Source organism: Alligator mississippiensis, chromosome 4 (assembly GCF_030867095.1).
Source record: "Alligator mississippiensis isolate rAllMis1 chromosome 4, rAllMis1, whole genome shotgun sequence".
NCBI classification, from domain to species: Eukaryota; Metazoa; Chordata; order Crocodylia; family Alligatoridae; genus Alligator; species Alligator mississippiensis.
Window position 1 is genome coordinate 134,227,461 of NC_081827.1, and position 22,077 is coordinate 134,249,537.

The 22,077-nt window shown below is 39.6% G+C and overlaps 2 protein-coding genes across 7 annotated transcripts in view; one reads left to right on the forward strand and one right to left on the reverse strand.

The window, feature by feature from the left end:
* Positions 1-10,926, forward strand: part of NUP50 (nucleoporin 50) — a 31,053-nt gene extending 20,127 nt beyond the window's left edge. For all 4 annotated transcript variants that reach the window (XM_059726655.1, XM_014606375.3, XM_019482276.2 and 1 more), the window contains 3 exons: positions 155-233; positions 2,510-2,628; positions 5,884-10,926. In XM_059726655.1, the coding sequence (XP_059582638.1) occupies positions 155-233; positions 2,510-2,628; positions 5,884-6,101 (416 nt within the window). In that variant the 3' untranslated portion in view covers positions 6,102-10,926. The remainder of the gene's footprint in view (positions 1-154; positions 234-2,509; positions 2,629-5,883) is intronic.
* Positions 10,927-14,591: 3,665 nt separating this feature from the next.
* Positions 14,592-22,077, reverse strand: part of KIAA0930 (KIAA0930 ortholog) — a 146,558-nt gene continuing 139,072 nt past the window's right edge. For all 3 annotated transcript variants that reach the window (XM_019482273.2, XM_014606399.3, XM_019482275.2), the window contains one exon: positions 14,592-20,615. In XM_019482273.2, coding sequence (XP_019337818.1) covers positions 20,575-20,615 — 41 coding nt within the window. In that variant the 3' untranslated portion in view covers positions 14,592-20,574. The remainder of the gene's footprint in view (positions 20,616-22,077) is intronic.

Genomic DNA, 22,077 nt, shown 5'->3' on the forward strand with positions numbered 1-22,077 from the left:
TGCTCTAATGCAAAGGAATATAACAATAGCATTAGAAAAAGACCAAATAGTATATCAATCTAATTTGGAAAAATATCTGTATATATAACACAAAGTGAACCCTCAAATCGGTCTTTCATGAGAGGTGTTTGTGACTGTTAAATATTTATTTAAGGAGGAGATGAAGATGAGGAGGAACCACCCAAAGTAGTTGTTAATGAAATAAAGGAAGATGATGCTTTCTACTCTAAGAAGTAAGTGATTACTTTTTAATGTTTAATTTTAGCATGTTGCTTATTTTCTGTGTTGTCCTAAATTGAGAAATCTAAATAGAGTATAAACATCTGCAAATTTCTATTTCAACAACTTCACCTTCTTGAGGTACTGAATTTATACGAGCCAAAATTGAAAAATGGAGACCAATACGTCATCAGATTTTTGGGATTTTCCTGCAAGATTACTTTTGCAGTTTTGCACATCTCACTCAGGAGTGCCAGCTTCAGTTTAAGCCAGGGTATTTATTCCTATCTCGTTGAAATAGTTTGCAGTGCTTAAAACATTTTTCATTTAACTTTAGCTTTTCATTGTTAATATTGAAGCAATATTGTTTTGACATGAGACTGTTCTTAAACTAAAACCATTAAAAGCGCAGTTGTAGTATTTGAGGCTCTAAAGGGTATAGACAGGCATTCCGTTGCCGTCCTAAGAACTTCCTAATGCTGCAAATATCCTGGAAAAAGACATCTATATATTCCAGCTCCCTTCTTGGAGTGCACAAAGTTGCCTCAAAGGTGTACACTGCAGCCACACTTCTTGCTTCTTAAGCCAGAGGCAGGGGACAGCTACATGGTCAGCTGAGCCATTTGCAAGGGGACAGCAGTGCTGGGTGTCCTGACCATCTATCCAGCAGCAAGCTATCAGGGAGGAGCCTTTGGAGGGAGGTGGTAGAGAATAAAGTACTGGAAAACTGGGGACCCAAGAGACTCCTAGTGCACTATGTGTAACTTTACAGCTATTACCTGTGGTGCTAAAAAAAACTCGAGAAATTGCTCTTTGAAAGATACAGTAGTTCACAGAACAGCTGCTTTTATGCCACAAAAAACACCTCAGTGCATGTGTACTCGCATTTTGAGACAGGAAAAAAAGCATATTTCTCAACACAGATGTAATTGCTGTTTATGGCAAAAGACTTCCCACCCTCCACCCTTCTGTGCATGCTCAGTTTCAAGCACCTGAATTGTCCTGTAGAAGTAAATGGTGTGTGGGTGATGTTTATGTATCTGTTTACCTTTTGCAAAATTGGGCTTCCATCTTTCAGTATTTTTGAAGAAAGGTGCTTAAAGTATAACTTTCAACATAGCAGGTAAAAATTTGGAAGTTAAGAGGTTTTGACTTAAATAAGTTCAGATCTCCTATTTTGAAGAGTGCTCTGATGTTGCTGCTTAAGTTTTGATTTTATCATGCGAGACTGACTGACTCCTTGTTTTCTAGCTCATTCCTATAGAATGGCTGGGACGACCATATTTACTTGCATACTAGCGCACCTCTTCCTTCCTTCCTTCCCAGTCTGCCCCACCTGTGTGCCTTAAGTAGGCAAGCTGAGTTACTGTCCAGGATGGAAGCACCCTATTTTGATTCCTTCTCCAGTTCAGCAGCTGTTGCATTACTGTTCAAATGGTGAAGGTAGTCATTTGACTTAATAGCTCATTCTACTTCACTCCAGAGGTGTTAACCTCTCTCTCTCTGTCAAAATAATAGTCTTGATGTTCTAATCAAACTAGCCCCTTTTTAGGGGGAGTTTTGCTTTCTGCTAAATGCTTCTGGTCTCTCTTCTTCTCTTTTACAGCTTTGGAGACTAGCTCTTTTTCAGAATCTCAAATCCATACAAGGAGACCAGTCTTTTGGAGCAGCTAGGTTGTAGCTTTATTTAAGCAGGAAGGGAAATGAGTCAACTGAAGATTAGGCTCTGTTCCTGCTCTGTGCAGCCATAACTCTTGAAAAAAATCTTTTCATTCTGCTTTTCCAAGACAGTGCATATTCTGTTTTGGGGTATACAGTACTGCATTTTCTCGTGTACTACATATTTACATTTGAATACTTTTTCTTAATTGTCTTGCCCCCCTTTGCACCAGAGGCATGATGTCCTTGTTTGTAAATATTGTGCACTGTATATGTGGTTTAAGTGTTGAAAAGAATGTGGGTAATCAAGGCTTTCATAGCTTGGTTGCGGTTTGTTTCGGAAATTTTACAAAGTTGGCTTTGGAGCCTAATCAATCATATTTTCACAGAAATAACGATACAAATAGTTTGCCCCTGGTTTAGGGTTGTCAGGAATGGGTAGTTGAAATAGAAACCTAAATGTATTTTATGAGACAAGATTTAGGCGACAGGATATGTAGGGGGGTTTGTTATCAAGCTGTAGGATATTAAATGTTTAAGACTTAAATAGAGAAGTGCATTGTGTATTTGGGGAAGTTCTTAAAATATTTTTACCTGTCTAGTAATATTGTGTGTGACCTCTTTTGCATAGGTGTAAACTGTTCTACAAAAAAAATAATGAATTTAAAGAAAAGGGCATAGGAACGCTACACTTGAAGCCTGCAGGAAACGAGAAAACTCAGCTGTTAGTGCGAGCAGATACCAATTTAGGTATGTAATTTCCTTCTGAGTCTGGGTTATCAATTTAAACTTCACTGAAGAGCATTGTGACTTTTCTGATGGGTCCTGTGCTGTCAGTCATTGGCAGCTCTCATGAACTAATAGTATTCCTTGCATGTTTGTAAACACCAAAGACAAGTAGTGCAGTTTTAATGTGTGATCTTAACAGTTCTGTATATGATGGCATTCAGAGGAGCTTTGGCAAGTGCTTTCCACTCCAGGCTTCTGGTTATTTTAGTATAAATCTGGCATATAGCCTTGAAAACGTGCCAAATATTGTTGCAGACGAAATGTAAGGTTACAAAACTCTGAATGTCAGCTTACATCTGGTAAGCCTTTCTGTTTATGCACTTTTTTTTATTACATCTTTAAGGTAGGTGAATGCAGTCAACTGATAAAAGAATTAAAGGGGTAGCTAGCTTTGGAAAATTCTAAAGGTTCAGTATTGAAACAGAATATGATAGTCTAAAACAATTTAAATAAATAGTTTTCAAACATTTTTCATTTGTGGACCCAAAATATTGTGAATGGAGGTGTGGATCCCTTTGAATTGTGTGAGTATTCACATACTTTTGATTAATCATAGTTCTCTTTCATGGACCCTTTAGACAGACCCCCACAGGTTGAAAACCACTGATTTAGAGCAATAAACACCAAATTAGATGCATCCTGTACAAGCCAGTAATGCACATAAAAATTGTAGCAGTGTGAATTTAGCTTCCATAAATGACAGAATAAAGGATTTATTCCTTTGGGTATAGCAATGGGATGGGATGTTATACTAAACGTCACCTCCATTGCAGCCTTCAGTACTTACAGTATGTGAAGATTGAGTTCGTTTGGTGATTGTACAAGCAACATTCACTCTTCACTCTTCTTAGAGGTGCACTGATTTTAAGGGGAGGCAGGCAGGCACTGCATAACTCAGGCAGGGAGCTGGATGGAGCTACGGCATATGCAGGGGGCATGGGGAAGGGGTGGCAGCTCCCATCACTGCACGCAGCCTGAAAGGTCATGGGGGGGCATGCCCCTGAATCTGCACACGGGGCAAGGGTATCTGCTTCTGTGGGCTGGGACCAGGGGGCTGTGCTCAGGGCAGGCGGTGGCACTGGGAGTGGAGGTGGGGGGCTACAGCAAATTTTGGGGTGGCTGCAGTCCCACCCCTGCCATAGCTGCCTCCTAGCGCTGCCACCGCCCACCCCAAGTGCAGCCCAGTCCAGCCCAGCACCTGGCTGGGAAGAGCCCAGCACCGCCTTTGCCCCACATGCCAATCCGGGGGCACACAGCCCCCCTTGCCCTCCTGTGGTGCAGGCAGCCACGGGAGCCACCACCACCACCCCGCACTCCCTGGAAAGCCATTGCTCTGTCCTGCTTCCTGCCCTGGCTGTGCAGTGCCTGCCCATGCCCTAGCCCCACTCCCTCACCACTGGGGCCTGAATTCTCCCCCCCCCCCCTTCCCTTTTCCCTTCCCTTACAACAGACTTACCTGCCAGACCCTGCTCTCCACACTGCCCTGCTGCATGTTGGCAATCAGATTGGTATCAGCTGATATGGCTTGTTAAAAATCAGCCATTGGTATTAGCCCAAAAAATCTCTATTAGTGAACCCCTAACTCTTATAGAAGGTAGTATGCATTAGAGTGAAACTTTATTATATTGGTGCTGTGGTTTGTTTGTGTGACCATACTTCAGAATGTTAGAAAAAAATTGTCCTGGCAATTCTGAACAAATGCACTTGAAGTTTCTAGCAGTTCCTTAGGATCCATCTCCAAAATAGTTACTTAACGCAGCTTTTTCGTATGCCTTTTTTTTTTTTAAATGGCTTCCCATGAGCAGATGATTTAGAAAAATCTCTTCTCTTTTTCAGATTTTTTTTTTTGGAATTAGTGTTTTGGCATGACTGCAAATTCAGTTTTTCACCTATATTGACAGTTCCTGAATTTGCCCACAAAGTGCTGTAATCCAAACGATGCATGCTTTTTTTATAATCTTCACAATGTCCTAAATTTCATTGTGTTGAAAAACTGATCTGAAAGGGAAGATGAAGATTGAATTACCCTTAAATATTGCTGCTGTGTTCTGAATTATTTACCATGTTTTTGAAAACATTGTCTTCTATTCATAAATATTGCTGTTTGTCTATTTTTATTTACAAATAAATACTCTAGCAGTAAATATGACCCTTAAAAAATTATTCACTTATGCATATTATACACCATACTCTGGGAATACATTAGTGAGTTACTGAATGAACTGTCTCATCACAAAGACGCATCATGTTCTATAACAGCTTATCCAATTCTAAAGTAAAAGCTATTGCATGCTAATTCTTTGGTGTTCACAAGACCGTGTTTGACATCTCAAATAATCATTTTATTTATGTCTGTGAGCTTGGATTTCAGTTTGTAATTCTTCATTCAGCAGGAATTTAAATGTAGGACATTTTACCCACTTCAATTGCAAAATAATTTACTCTGAGAAATAACCTGACTCTTGACTATAACATGCTGCTTTTACCACTTCCTCTAATTTTGGTATCCTGTCATTCCCTAGTACCACATATAGCTCCCTACAGCCACAAATGGTAAAAGGATTTAGCATAGGCCCTTTTGTTAAAGGGTAAAGCAGCATATTCCAGTATCTACTGGTAGAAAGACAAAGGTGCAAGGCCTCAACTTGCCTATACCTTTAGTTGGTCAGTGCTGCTATTTAGAGATACATACTCAAACTGAAGATGTTTTGGGTTAATGCTGCTTTTGCATATATCTATTCTACCTTTCCCTGCCCTGTCTGCCTCCTGCCCTGTGCTCCCTGTCTAATCTCTTGTTGTGCCTTCTGCTCCTGGTCCTATGTGCTGCTGTGCTGCCCATGCCACTTGTGCCACATACTACAGGTTGGCTACCCCTGCTTTACACTATATGAGTTATCCCCAGCAGTATTCTTGAATTGCACCTGTACCTCTACCACTTTTTGCACACAAAGCTCTCTCTGCAAAATTTCTCTAATCATAACAATTTGCTGATGCTTCTCCAATAAAATTGTGAAGTAGAGTAGTGCAGCCACAGTCTCCTGCAGGTGTGGGGAATAATGTAGAAAAATTATTACTACTTCAGTCCACCTTTTAGCTAAAATCCCTGCTTTGTAAGTTTACCAATATCAGGTTAACTTTTTTCTTAAAACCTGTTATTTTAACCTAATAGTGTTGTTGATTTTTTTGTTTGTTTTTTTTTTTGCCCCACAAATGCAGGCAACATACTCTTGAATGTTTTGATTCCACCCAAGATGCCATGCACGAGAACAGGAAAAAACAACGTTCTTATTGTCTGTGTTCCCAATCCACCAGTTGATGAGAAGAACCCCACTGTCCCCATCACTATGTTAATAAGAGTGAAAACAAGTGAAGATGCAGATGAGTTGCACAAAATCTTACTGGAGAAAAAGGAGGCAAGTGTTATGGTCAAGTGATCTCAAGAATTTTTGCCAAACTGCTGCTGCTCTTTTTTTTTTCCTCAACTTTGTTAGAATACTTAACTTTCTACTCTGACATTCTAAGAACTATCATAGGAATTCTGGAAGGTTTTGTGGGGAAAGCTAAAATGGCTAATAAACATTTTAATAGAACATGTGTCAATCTGTCCTCCCTCCCTTTTGAAATACCTAAATGCATGAACTTTATCTGAACAAAATGTACATGCTTAAATTAGATCATTTCTTTGTAACACTGAGCAAAAGTGACTGCTGAATGGACTACAATCAGGAAAAGTGTGGTACCAGACATTTCTTGTAGATAGATTTTACAGTGCAATGCAGTAACCTCCTGTTCTTGAAAAGGGAGGAGGTTAATTTAACTCATAAAACTATATTTCTAGCCTGAATAGAATTTTTTTAATATAAAATTGGTGTCAACTTTCCAGTAAAAAGTCTAAACTTTCAAACTCTTAACTGAAATCGTATCTGAATAGCAAAGCTATTGTAGGTTACAGTCTTTAAATTTGGAAGGACGACTGTTTTTAACATTCGGAGACTGCATTTTTCATTCTTAGAAGAAAATGATCTGACTGCTCTCGTTATTCCTGTTCATTGGCTGTAGCATTCCTGGGAAGCATTGTCAGTTTTGTTGTGCTTCATTAGGGTGCAATAGTATCAGCCGGAAACTGGAGTAGTACATTCATTCAAACCACAACTGGCACTACTTGTTGACGGATCTTAAAGACTAAGAGTAGTGACTCTACTAGTCCCTCTTTCCATAGGTTACCTGCTCTCCAGTTCATGTTTCAGATGCATTCTGGGGGAGTTGTATTTCCATTTCCCAGACTGTACCTGGTCTTTTGATAAGTCTTGGTGATCTTAGGATGTCATCTTTTATAAAACTGAATTTTGATGCCCCTTGACATTTTTCTTTCTTGTAAAAGTCTCTGAATGTGGCCAAGAGCTTCTCTGTTAAACTTGAGTTACAACACTAATACATAGCTGAGTCTTCCCAGATGTAATAAAGCAGCAATACACTACTTGCTTATATCCAATATTGATAAGTACTGTAGAGATTAGTTGTAATTTTATAGCTCTTGGGACACTCATTGTCCTGGGCTTGCAGGAAGATCAAGGTATGAAGGATGTGGCTTATACAGGCTAGAATTTTTTTAATTTTAATTCCATTGGGGAAATATTGGATCTAAACAGAATCAGAGAGCTGGCAGGGATTTAAAGGATAATTTTGTCTAATCCCCTGCATAAATGCAGGATATGCTGTTCCTAAAACGATTAGTAGTGCAAGTTATCGTGGCTTCTTTCTTCACTCTTCCATCTGTTTGTCAATGGCTGCTGCCATCAATTTTGCATAATTTCAAACCTGGTCCCAGCTCATTGTGACTCTAAAAGGGCTGGGAGGAAAAGATTTTTTTTCTTTTTTCTATTTTTTTGATGTCCCAGATATTAGGAGCCCAAGTCTAAAATCTGTTTTATGGGATGCCTTGCCACTAAGTCTGCTTCCAGTTCTGATTTATTGGGGAACCCAATAAGCTATTGAACATCTGCCAGGTTGTGGCAGTTTAAACCATACTCCTGTACACTATCCAACTGTGTCCTGCTATGGGAGTGGAGGGCAAACACCACCACCAATTTGTCCCTTGTGCTGAGAAAAGTGTCTACTACAAGGGTTGGCAACACCTGTCTGGGGTCATGTGATCCCAGCGTGTGCTCCAACCAGTGGCGTGAGGTTAGATTAGATGATCTATTCAGGTCTCTTCTGACCCCTAACTACTACGAAACTATGAAACAGCTTGGTCCTAAAGCCTGCTAGAGACAGCAGTTGTTAATGTATTGTGCCACTAGATGGTGCATTTCTTCAGGGCAGATGGTCAGCAATTTCTTAAGCTGTGAGCTAGGATGACCCTGGCCAGGTCAGGTGCGAAGGCAGATACTAGGACCCAGTTTCTGCTGCTTCTCCCTCCCCCACCAAAACCAAATGCTGCTGGAGCTGCACATGTCTGCAAGCTGCTTCAAATAGCTCTGCAGGTTGGATCTAGCCTATAGGCCACAGGCTGTTGGCCCCTAGTTTAGGGGCTATGTTTACATTTACTATCCTAGTATACTTGGCAGGCCAGAAATCTCTTCACATGCTGGATCTAGCGCACAAACTAGGTTGTCAACCCTTGATATAATGCAACGTCCTATCTTATTCTGGTTTCATGTGTGGGGTGATTATAGTTGCTTCTCTAAAAATGAGGAGTCTTTGCCTGGTAGGACAAGAAAAGTTATATTCTCCAATTTGTCTACAGCTCAAGTAGAAGAGCACAGACAGGGGGAACTCTAAAGGGAGCTGCAGTCAGTCTCCCTCCCTTACCGTTTGACCAGACAAAGCCTCCTGCCCTTTGCTTGCTTTAAAAAGCAGCTTCTGAAACGTAAAAGCATTTAATGTGTCAAACTGGAAGGAAGCTTATACCAATTTTAATGCAAGTTGGTGCCTTTTCTGCAGTTGGTTAGGTATCTTAGCACTAACTGTATGTATGGTTAGCTCCCTCAAGGTAAGGTTGTTTTTTTTTTTGTTTTTTTCATCTTTCCCGCCCCCTTGAAATTTTGTAGTTTTGCTGGTACCTGGATTTGAATAACTTAATGGTTTTGCTTGTTAATTTTGTGTGAATGAGAATCAGAATCTTGTGCAAGTTGTTACAGGCTCAGGTTGAATGGCTAAGGGCTCAAATAATTTTGCTTTTGTTGTTAGAATATAATGTCTTAATTAAATATAAATCTCAGTGAAAAAAATTGTTCTTTAGGCTGCAAATCACTGGATTTTAAAGGGAATACTATCCTTTTGTGATAAGCAGACTTGTTATGCACCTCAAACTTTAAGAGCAATTATGTATTGGACTGTTACAGGTGTATCTGCCTGGTATTTGTTTACTTTCTAAAGCGCAAGTAAATGTAGTAACAATCTGCTCTTCAGCAGTTGAGATATGGACCAATTAACAGAACGATGATTTATTAAGGGAGGCAAATTAAACTTTCCACATGGCCTTTGCACAACCATCCTCACTAATTTGCCTCTGAAATTAGGCAAATCTGGGATTTTTGCACATGAACACTGGCTTGCTTTTTGAAGTTGGGCAAACTGAATAAAATGGTTAATGACAGATGATGTACGCATGTGGTTGCAAAACTTGTTTTTTTAATATTGATTGTATGTTTACCAGTGTGGGTGGAGGGTACAAAAAAACATGCTGGAAACTTTGTACCCTGCAATGCCCGTTGTAGCAAATACTCATTTTTCTATTGTACTATGGCAAAGAGTGATTGAAGGAAGTGGTGCACTGTGTTCTCTAGTCATGCATGTATTTGTCTAAAGTAGTATGGAAAGCCCCAGTGAGAGAGAAGAAAAGATTTTACTCATTTTGACGCATGAGTGTTTTATATAAAAAGTCTCCCTCAAAAGTAAAGTGTATGCATAAATGTCAAATATGAAAACCAATTTTTTAAAACTTCCTAACCTTCCAGTTTTGTTTTAAAAACAACTAAAACCAGAAAAGTAACTAGGATTCCCAACTGTAACTGTTATAAAATGTATATGTTAAGTCCATACAATTTGTATTGATTCTTTAAATATTAAAATTGTCAATTGGGGAGAAGGTAAACTTTTTTTTTTCTTGAAGTGAGAATTTTTGTCTCCTTACCTAGAAATGAATTGCTCGAAGTGTTGTAATCCATAGAGCTTTCTGAGGAAGAAGCCTGAAGTAGTAGTTTCTAGAATTCATTCGCAGGTTAATAGCCTCCTGCTCTGAGTTGTTCCAGAATATAAAGTAGAAACTTTAATTACAAAATGAATTAAAAGAAAAGATATTAATAAATGACCATATACTTGATTCTAGAATGTCAAAATGATTTTACACTGAAGCAATTTTTCAGTCCAAATCAGGATTAAATCACACTTTCATGTCGTGGTTAGGACATCAAAATATTGCTGTCAAATTTTAATGTAATGGCATTAAATACTTGCTGTCCAGCTATTGCCTATTCGTGCACAAGAAACTTCCTCCAAATTTGAGATATGAAATAGAAGTTTTACTTCTATAACTGTGCATAGTCTGACTAGTTTTTGGAATCTCTGTGGATTTTGCTTATTCTTGCTCTACACTTCCCCCCTGTTCCCTGCCCTCCTCCTCCCCCCCCCCCAGTAATCTCTGTCAAAAAGCCCTCCAAATATTAAGCTCTCTGATTCCACCCCCCCCCAAAAAAAACCAACCTGTTTATTTAGTAAAACATTAACATTTGGTTTCATTTATTAAAAAATAACCCTCTTATTTATGCTAAAAGTATCTGTTTTGGAGTAGGATGCTGAGTCAAGGAGGTTACCTCTGCCGCATAGTCTGTGATGGAGATTTAAATATCTCAGTTGAACAAATTTATAGTAGAAACTATATGAATTACAATGTGCGTTAAACTTCTTAAAAGTGTCTCAAACTTTATTTTTGATGCCTTAAGTTACTTTATTTGTAATTTTTGTAGCTACTACTTGTGAGCAAAAACTTTAAGATTAAACCAAACTTCAAATGGCATGAACTAGTGTGAGTTCAGTCAATTAAACTACTGAGCAAATTAATAAATGTGACCATTCATTGTTATTTCTATCAAAGTAAAATTCAAATACTCTGAATTCTGTTTGTAGGAAACTTAGCTTATTTGATTATTTTTTTTTAACTTGCCTTGTAACTTAAATGTTTTTGGTAGTTCTAAATATGTTGTAAGAAAGTGTACAGAATCCGTGGAAAATGTGAATAAATGTATGGGAGATACAAAATTATTGCATGGTTGGACTTTATGCACAGTTTCTTGATTTGACTGTAGAGTGGTGTGCATAGGCTGATGGCAAGACCCTCTCAGGTAAAAAGGGATTATTTGAATAACTTCAGGGAATTTTGCCTATCTGCAGCAAGTATAATTTTTTTTTTTTTAATACGGAACAAATTTGAGTGAACTGACAATGGAAAATTCCACCCAGAAGCCAGGAGCCATGGCATTTGTAGTAGTTGTAAACCCAGATTTAGTAAGGCAGGGGCCATTTTTTTTACTGATTTAAATTAAAAAAAATATAATACTATTTTCAAAAACAGTTTAAGGGAAACCTGAGTGCAGTCAAGACATGTGTAAGTGTTCTATTGTTCTTGTGGTTGTCCAATTCAAAACTATTTTTTCCCCTTTTTTTTTTGAGAGATCACATCATTCTTTTAAAAAACGCATTTAGTTTCTTTGGAACCTTCACATCTCCAAACAGGATATCTTAGTGTTTTTATAGCAAAGGACAGAACAAATCTACAGCCCTTCTCTTGACTGTTTCTCATCTCAAGATGGAATTCTTTGTTGTTTTACAAAACCATGGGAAACTTAATCCTTTAATTTTTAGTTTTACAAGTTAGGTCAGAACTAACTGCCACAGAGTATTTTAAATCCCAGGAAAATGCTGTCAAGTAGTTCTCCAACTTCAATTTCAAACCTGAAAAACAAGCAAGGCTGCCTCAATATCCAGAACAAATCAGCTGATCTGGCCTTCAATCTGATAGCACAACTAACTTTTCTACTTTTAGAGACCTCCAGTGTTAAAATTAAGACTAGAAAAAACTGTCCAAGGTAGGAGGAACTTGAAGAATAAATTCTTCAACAGCTCATATGGGACACTTATACATTTACATTTGTATGTAGACCAAGTACTTTCCTCAGGAAGCTCCCAGGAATCACAGTGCCGATGAGACAACATCAAAATGTCAGATGAAAGAATTGACTTGGGACTGCAGAAGTCATTCTTTTCCTGGAGTCTGGCTCCATCAGTCACTGCCTTGACAGCATCAGTGATTTGTCAGAGTTTCAACATTCTTTCCCCTGGTTCTGACCACTACTAGCTAGAGCACTGAGATGCTTTGTACAGCAGGTAGGTAAATTGCCACTCCATCTCACTAACAATGAGACTTACCCATCTTTTAGCACTGAGCTGCTATGCTGTTCTCTTGCTACCTCCCCTAGATACAGTGTGCTCACTCATGAGCCTCTGAAGATATCCTATATTTAGAATTCACAGACTTGCAGTCCTGAAGTTTGTTCTGGAAAAGTGCAGTATACCTGGGGGGGGGGAGGGGGAGGGGGAGAGAATCCCAGAACTGATACTGGGATACAAGAAATCCATCCTTTGGGCCATGTTTTCCTGCTCCCTTGGCTTCAGGGGCATTTTCTTTCAATGAGTTGTGACTTTCTAGACCAATGTCTCCTCAACAACCATCATCAAAAGCTGCAGTAAAAAAAGACCAGACTCGAGTCTTTTCCATCTCATGGCCTGAGTGCTGTATGGTTCTTGAATAAGAATATATGTATTTTTAAACTGCATGAAATTTCCAACAGCAGGAAAAATTCAAAACCTGTCTCTGGTAAGCATGAGTCTCTGTTGCAATGTAAAGTCTCACATAAAACAATGATTCCTCTTGTTCTTGGTTCCTTTCTGGGTTGAAACAAGTAACCTGTCCTGAAGTTTAGCTTGGGTATGTCTAATAACCACCTCAACTTGGTACATCCATACTGGACAAACTGATCTAAATCTACTATGCTTAGGTTCTTGAAAGGCCTGAACAATACAAAATCTGATCCCGCCATAGGATCACAGTGTAGTTCTTGCAGCTTTCTAGGTCCACCATTTGAACTGATAGCACATGTTCATCTACATCTGTCAGTAAAAATGCCACTTGTGATTGCTATAATTTAAAAGAGCTGGAGAGATTCAGGAGCTAAGTAGACCCTGTTTCACAGACATACCTCCTCCCAGCAGTCATTTTGAAGTTTCACTTAAATCAACACTTCACCTTCTGTTAGTTTACCCAATGCCTCCTCTGCTCAATTTAGCCATCGTCGCTTGGAAATGAGAACAAAAAGGCTCTGGCTTTTTCTGGTCACAGAAAAGAGGATGAAAGGCATCATGATTTCCAGTTAAAGCCTTTCCAAACAGATTTCTTACTGTAGATAGTAAAATAGCCAAGGTGGATTCTCCTACAACTATGAGGGTGCACTTTACCAAAGGTCAGATAACACCACTGAATCTTGTCCAACTTGGATTTTTTTTTTTTTAAATGCTGAATAATTAACTAGTGCAAATTCTTACTGATACCTTACATAAGACATTATAAAGGCTTCATCAACCAGCAGTTCATCTCCACCAGTATCAAAAGGAATTGTACCTAGGCTGTGTGCACTCCAACAGCTAATGTACAAAGATGTTAAATGGAATCCAGATGGGCTGTAGAGCATGCTGCAGGGCCTAGCTGTTGTAAGATGAAGGACTTCCTTGTTGTGGGATTATTTGTTTCTGGTTGACAACCTGAAAACATTTTTAAGGTTTCTCAGGCTAAGGCTATTTTTCATCAGTTCCTTCAATTTAGTCACCGAGCACTGTAACTGATTCTGACTGCTTGTTGCTTAAGAAATTCCCCCTTGCCCTTTTTTTTTTCAGAAGCAGAAATACCAGCATTCCAGCTAAACTTCAAGATGGATAATTTAACCTAGTAGCTCATTTCCACAAACATTTAATTGGACCAATGAGTTGCTGAATCCTCCCCCCTCCCCAAACATACACATCAGAGATGCTGTATTCTATTTAACTGCAGTCCCTTCATTTCCTGTCAAACATCTATTGAAAATTCTGAGATTCCTCACAATGGAATAGCTACTAAGTTTTTGATGTGTATTTAAAATCTATTTGATTTCAAGTGCTTGTTTTAAATGATACAACTTTCAGTCTTAATTTTAAATTTTACATTGAACCCAAAACCCATTCTGACTACTAAAAACACAAGCACCATAAATTAACAGAAAACTAAGTAATTTCATTTTATTAATCCTGCACAAAAGACCCATCTAGAAATTTTCAAAAGAAAAGAGTAGCTCCAGCGACTGGTGTTTTCTCCTCTGGTACTAGCCAGATAAAACAAAACAAAGATGCTTAAAGGTGCCTCCCACACCCCTGCTCTTTACTACATTAATTACCATTTTACTTGTGTACCACATGCACTTTTTTCCCCCAAAATCAGCCTTCCAAAATTAAGGTGCATGTTTTAAGCAGAGAACCTGATTTTTCTTTGCTGGAATAGAAACATGGAGGAATAGAGCATTGAGAGACTGCTGCAAGATTACTACAGAGTTCACCCTTCAGCTGAACTATAATGTTAATCGTCTATCAGCCATAGCAGCTGCAGTCAGCATTCAGACATGACTGGAAAAATCTTTTCTTTTTTTCATTTTGCCTTCCTAAAACAAGATACTTGTCTTACTGCAGGAGGGTCTGTGAGCAAAGTGTTGTACGTAATTGAAAATAAGAAACCTTTACAACAGATGCATTGTATCTTTCTGTTCTCTCACTCCCCGTCTGCCACACAATGAAGTATTTCTTTAGTGAGTATTCCAAAGATCATTTAAGTGCAATTATAGAAGTGGCTTTTGCTCAAAGTTTAATGAAGCTGAACAATAAATAAAATAGTCTTAAAATAATGTTCTGCCACAAAATTGGCAGTTTTTCAGCCAAGTTTTAACTTGCTTAATAAGGACTTGTGATCTTGCAATGACAGATTCAAACATCAAAGGACAGTACAAAAATACTATTAACAACATTTATGGTCATTAAAGAGGTCTGTTTATTGGCTGCAGGGTCCAAAGCTTCCTTCACTGCTGCCATATGTGAAATTAGTTTTGGTGCACATAGATTCTTGTTGCTGTTTGTTCAAAGGGCTCAGTTAGTGTCAGCATGATTTTCAGTTGACCATCTGTTAATGTTGATGATCATTGAGGCAAAAACCATGCAACAAGTGTTAGTTGGATAGAACTAAACTGAGACTATTTATATATTTACAGAAGAAACGTTGAACATTGTGACCCGCTTGCAGTCTTGTATTATCCTGATTGAGTGCCCATACAGTTACATTCTGATGTGAAATACTCTCTTGTTTAAGATTTGGTGTACAGAAGACTTATTCATTAAACACTTCCATTAACTGTACCTACTTTCAACAACCTTTCAACACACTATTTCTACACACCATTATGCACCTTTGTTCAGTCATATATAATAATAGGATATAAAATAAGAAACAAGGTAAGGCAGTCCCAAACACCTTAAAGGACTGTGATCATATGGAATACATTTTCCAATGCTTTTAGTCATAGCTGGAAGCCACAAGGATGGCTTTATAATGAGTCCAGAAGAAATATATGGCTTGGCCAAACTTGCTGGCTCCTGCCACATACAGGTAGAATTTTCAAGAGTACCTTTTTCTGGTTTTTGAAAGATGCTCTTAACTCCCATTAATTGGAGGCACTTCTGAAAATTTTCCCTACAGCTATTTGTAACAAAGGGAGGTTTTAGACATGAAAAACAAGCATGATGAGATCAATTCAGCTGATTCTTGGAAAGCAGCATCATGAGGGACATAAATGGACTCCTGTAGAACCTCAGTGAAACCGTAGGATTCTGTTAACATGGATCCAGTGGTGGGGTTTAGGCCTTAACTGGCTGTCTGAACAAAATGATGGTAACAAGGAGAAATTCTGGAAAAGGACTTCGAATGTACTATCTGCCCTTACAACTCTCAAAGCAAACGTATCGATTCCTTTTTTTAGAAAAGGGCATTGCCTCCACAAATGCAAAGGTATGGATGATACATAGCATAGTACAGCTCACATCACAGACGTACACATCTTGAAGCTCACATGGTTTTGTTACAGTATCTCAAGCCACATTTATCATAGTGAGGAAGGTAAAATGACTTGACTGTTCGGAATGGAAGATATGCAAACCCAAGTGTTTTGAGGTGGTTTTGATTCAGCCTCTACATGTCAAGTTTTCCCTTAAGTCTGAATTAATCAAAAAGAGGTAATATGAATCCACACAGTCTGCATGAACCAAAACTGCTGAATATTTTTACATTTCTAAGAACGGTCTCCATCCTGTGGTGGCTAGGGGGAAAATTGTTAAGAACTCTGAATGGGATTTTACATACAGTGGTCTCTAAGGCACAGCAATGACTTGCTAATATTACATAACTGATGTAGGAGAATGCCATTAATGTTACAGTGATGAGTAGTACGTTTCTGTTAAGGGTCTGTTTAGTTTGGAAAGATTCTTACACTCTTGCATTTGATATCATCTAAATACATATCCAGAGGATGATCCAAATGGCAAATTGCAGATCTCTGGATGACATGGTTGTGCACAAGAGAGAAGATCATTAGACAATCAGAAAAAAACAAGTAAGATAAGGTGGCATTCACTGATCAACTGACCTATGCAGCAAAGCTTTCTAGACTTATGCTAACCATACAGCTGCTTTATATATAAAGGATCTTCACTCTGACAGTCCAGCATCAGTATGCCCAATTAAAATTCTTGGTGTTCCAATAGTCAAGACAGTGTCACTTGCAAACTAAGACATCATAAGACTCTGATAGTCTATATACTATACTTGTTTACTGGAGCACAATTAACACTCAATCCATTCCCTGGTAGCATTGGTTGGTTTGTTCTTTAAGTGTCAGTAGTGGCACAAACCTATTGATTAAATGCTTTGAAGCTACAGGTTTCCCTCGATTTATGCGGTACATGCATTCCTGGAGAATGGTGCATAAATAAAATTTGCATAAAGTGAACCCACTTTATAATGTAACAAATAGAGATAGGTTCCCATGGTGGGGAGGCTGGGACTAGGGAAGGGGTGGGGGGAGGGGTGCCACTCCCAGGGCTGCACAAGGGAGCAAAGCAGAAAGAACTGTCAGTGGGTGTGGCGGGGGGGGGGCAGGGTATGATTCTTGCTGCAGCAGGGGCTGGGGTTAATTGGAACAAAGTGGAGCCCTAGGTGGCACAACAGCAGGCTGCTGCTGACTGGGGCCAGCAGCAGCACAGGGGTCTTCCCAGTGCTCAGGGTGGGCTGTGCCAAGTGTCAGGAACAGCCCAGCGCTGCCACCAGCTGCAGCCTACAGCAGCATCCTGCCATCATCCCACGCACAGATCTGGGAGCATGCACCCCCAGGAAGAGCCCAGCACAGCCCTCCAGCCACTGCAGCAGGGGCTGGGGTGTGTCCTGCACCCCGGGCTGCCCAGGACTCTGCTTCTTCCCACTCACCCCAGCCCCTGCTGCAGCGTCCCCAGAAGCAGCTGACACCAGCTGCCTGCACCATGGCACAGTGCAGTCCAGGAGCTGGGGTGACTGGGGACAGGCGATGCACAGTGCAGCCCAGCAGCTGCAGGCAGCTGGCACCAGCTGCTCCTGGGGCTGCTGCAGCAGGGGCTGGGGTAAGTGGGGCCCCGGCCGCACGGTCCTTTCCCCACATCCCCGACAGACTAACCTGCTTGGGGGTGGGGTGGGCTATGCCGATCGCATAAGAGTGAATTTACCTTACATATAATGATTTCTGGGTCTAAAAACGCTCATTGCATAAGAGCAAATTTGCATATACAGAACCCGCAAAAAATCGAGGGAAACCTGTATAAGAAAGAGAACCATCCAAAAAAGATCAAAGGTTCCCATCTAACATTTCCCTATTTGGTATAGTGCAATAATATGCTAAGGGCCCAGCCATACCATCCTCACCTAGGTAAGAGCCTAGTTAACCTCACAAGGACTGCCTGGGTGAGGACTACAGGTTTCAGTTCTAAGGATTTAATTAAGAAATCCTCATATACTATGAAGCAATGTTTCATAAAACATTTAAACTAGTTTTTTACTGGACAGTAGAAAATGACAAATTAGAACTGTACTTAGATCTCTATTGCAGATTTTTGAAGGTGCTATTTTAGTCTGGTACAGGGAGCTATTTCCTAAGCGCACTATTGACATTCAACAGACTTCTTGATTGATATTTCCCACAGATGTCCATCTGGGTGCATTTACAGCCCATTTCTGCTACTTATAAAAAGGCGATTGACAGTTGTCATTCCAAGTGCCTACAGCACATCTGCTAACACAGTATAAAAGATATCAAGTGGACTAGCTGACTTCTTTTTAGGATTTTCCTTGAAAATCTAGACATTACCAACACTCTTCCTTTGGATACAATAGAGAAGACACTGTCTTGTATAATGCTATAGAACTTGTACTGCCTTACCCTAGAATTGCCTTTACGTTCCTGGACTATTTTAGTATCATGCTGTATTTGCTATTTATCCTGAAAAATATACTTAGTGTGACTTTTTTTGGGTCTCTAGGCCATCAGAACTGAAGCTACCTAATCCTACTATGCTGATATTGTCAACCCACAGGAATAAAATCATTGTTATAGACAGCACTGATGCCTACAAGTCACATTTCCGACTGGATACATTTTCTATTGAGATAGATGAATATTACAAATATTTGATTTAAAATGTATCATTGCCTCAAAGTAAAAATGTTATCCCTCTCCCTCCCCCCACAAATATTCAAAGAAACACAACATTGATTTGCTTAGCCCAGCAGTATGACTGTGTAGAATATGGAGCATTTTAGGAGGCTGTCTTGATGAAAAGTGATTTCATTCTTGACACAGGCACTGAGGTAACACACAGTTTAAATCAGTCTCCAGCCTGCTTAAGACTGGTTAATAACTAACAGTACAAACTTTACTTAACGCAGAAATGTTTTACCAAAGGTAGACTGGAACTTGATCTACAATCTCTCTATAGTGTGTTCATATTGCCAGTGTTAGAAATACCCTCACTTTGTATCAAGTTAACTGCTTCCATATCTAGCCTCAAAAATGCATATTCTAATTTAACTCTGAAGTATAACCACAAATAGACCAGCAAGTATTTCTTACCACGTGGACCCAACCATATTGGGCTGAGCAATTAGTCTCAGTATACCTCAAAGTTGTAGTGAACCTATTTCCATGCAACCTGGCTGGGGGGTGGGAGGAAAAAAAAAATCGGAATTATATCAGAGAAGTTAAATCATCTGACACTATTGAGAGAAATACAGCAAAACAGTTTGGGAAAGGTTAAGGGGAAAACAAAGATGCCAGCTTTAAGCACATGCCATGTTGGTAACTGCAGTGCCACTGTAGAGCCTAATGTGATTCTATCATGAAAAGTAACTAAAATAGCATCTTGTCTTTCAATTTATCTCTATATGTGCAGCTGAGAGTCTTCCCTGCTTTCTTGAGTGAAACTACTTTTTCCTCATTCTGTTTGCAATACTAGTTCTGCAGTATTCTGGGATATAGCCTGAGTTCCACATCAGACTTGTTGACTAAGCTTTGATTGCAGGATATTTGGCTTTCAAATTCTAAGAGGGAGTTTACAAGGCTTCTGTTTAGAAAAAGCTGCATTTTATTTGTAAACATAGCAGGTTTTTCCTAAGAGCTACCAAAGGACAATTATGAACTTCCCACTGCCACTTGCAGTTATTTTGAAGAACAGAACTGCACTGAAATGTTGATGTTTGCCTGAAAGAAAAATCTTTGTGCTTTAATGTATTTTGGTACAGTGAACCAGCACAGGATCTAACTGAAACTTAGAATCTGGGAAAATTGCTATAAAATGTCATCAAAACTTGAAACCCTCCTTCATTATTCCTAGGTCTACTAGGACAATTCTAATTACTTTAGCTTCATGTGTATGCAGAGGAAGAGTGGTAGTTTGTAGGATTTTCTGGTACTAGAGTCTAGTTAATTACTCCTGTTTCTCTTGCATTAAAACTCAGATTTTCTTCTTAGGAACCTGATATTAGTGGCAGTATATGGCAGCATCTTTCACCCTTCTCATATTGGTTCATTCCCTTAGACTATCCTAGAAGCTGAAATCTTCACTGTTCTTTGGTAGATAGGGATAACATCCTCAGAACAAACTTATCCTAATCCTCAAGGATACACACTAAGAGAAACATCCGTTTAGTTCCACCCTGACCTACTGCACATACCACATGGCAATGATCTTTGTAGCATCTTTTGCCTTAACCTTCCTCAGTAGTAAACTACATTATTATCCCTTTGGCCCCAACACATACACAGCCATTATAACAAGGAGTGCATGGACAATAGTCTATGGAACAAAGTTCATTGGTATATCTTTATGAAATCCTAAAGTTGCTTCTCAAAGAATATAAAGTTCAACACATTCTGTACATGTTGTTGGTTTCTTAATTATAAAGTAAACATGGTAACAAATTGTTCATAAAGCATTGATTCTTTTTAAATGCAGCCCCTTCTGGTTTTGTTTGTGAAAGTCCTCTTCTAGTCAGAATACTAGTGAGATTTACTGTCAGTGTGCATACAGTACATGACAGCAGAGGAAGGAAGAAAGAGGCACTTTTTGATTGGCTGGTATTCTTAGACTTCCCTTTTTCTGTGTAGGTTTAGGTTCCTGACACTAGATGGTAGTGTTGTCACAGAAAAAACACTGCGGGTAGGCACTTGGCAGCAAGGTTCCAAGGCAGTGCCCAGCTCTCTGCTATGTCATCAGGATCGGTTTCTGCCGCACTTCCACAATATCTATAGACACAGAAGACAAAAGACATTATAGCAAATATCTAAAGGTGGCTGGTGTATAGGAGAGACATAGTTGGCAGCGTTAGTCTGAAGTCAAGTAGAAGGGCAAGATAGATTTGCACCTTGTAGATAAAGCAAAAAGTGTGCGAGTGTGTGTGCACATGTGTATGCGTGTACGCACGTGTATATCGAGAGAGAGAGCAAGCTCGCTCGTCAGAGGCTGTGAGCTTCAGCTCATGAAAGCTTGCGTGCTCATTCACTCTCTCCACACACACACACACACACACACACACACACACACACACTTTGGTTAGTCTATAAGGTGCAAATTTACTCTGCCTTCTCTACTTGGTGTATTGGAATCAGGAATATAAACCTGGATTATACCTTTAAATAAATCACAGCTTGTTTCTACACTACATCAGAAGGGTTTTCAAACAAAGCTACCATTCAATGATGTATATCAAGAAATATTTATCACTTGAAACTTTGTACTATAGATATAGTGGCAAACAAACAGTACACTCCATCCTCAGTAGTGGATAACTGATCTAATATATAGTTTTTATAGCAGTATGGGATCCTTTGAAATAAAAGGTACTATCCATCATTAAATAACAGAACTGTCCTCTAAAGGAACCAGAAAGAATCCCATCACTGGAAACAGAACACTAGAAAGTTTACTGTTGCAAAACAAGCCTTTGCTGACAGGAAGAAATCCATCAAGGCCCACCCTTGGAAATCAACAGGAGTTGGGTGCCTGTATACTTTTGAGAATCTGGGTCAAAAGCAGTAAAGTAACCTAATTCCAGGAGAGCTGACTTATTCCTGTGGTGTCCTGGGGGCAGTTTTGTTCAATATTGTCATCAATGACCTGGAAGATGGGATGGAGCGTACCCTCAGCAAGTTTACAGATGATACCAAGACGGGTGGAGTAGTAGATATGCTGGAGGGTAGAACTAGGATTCAGAAAAACCTAGACAAATAGAAGGATTGGACCTAAAGAAATCTCACAAGGTTCAATAGGGACAAGTGCAAAGACCTGCACTTAGGGCAGAACAATCCCATGCACTGGTGAAGACTGGGGACTGACTGGCTAAGCAGCAGCTCTGCAGAAAAGGACCTGGGGATTAGAGTGGACAATAAGCTTAATGACAGCCGGCAGTGTGCCCTTGTTGCAAAGAAAGCTAATGTCATACTGGGCTGCATTGGTGGGAGTATTGCCAGCAGAGCAAGCGAAACAATTCTTCCCTTCTATTTGGCACTGGTGAGGTCACAGTACTGTGAATACTGTGACCTCACCAGTGCCAAAGTACTGTATCCAGTTTTGGGCCCCCCACTACAGAAAGGATGTAGACAAATGGGAGAGAGTTCAGTCAAGGGCAATGAGAATGGTTAGGGGGTTGGGGCACATGCCTGATGAAGAAAAGCTGAGGGAACTGGGTTTATTTAGTCTGGAGAAAAA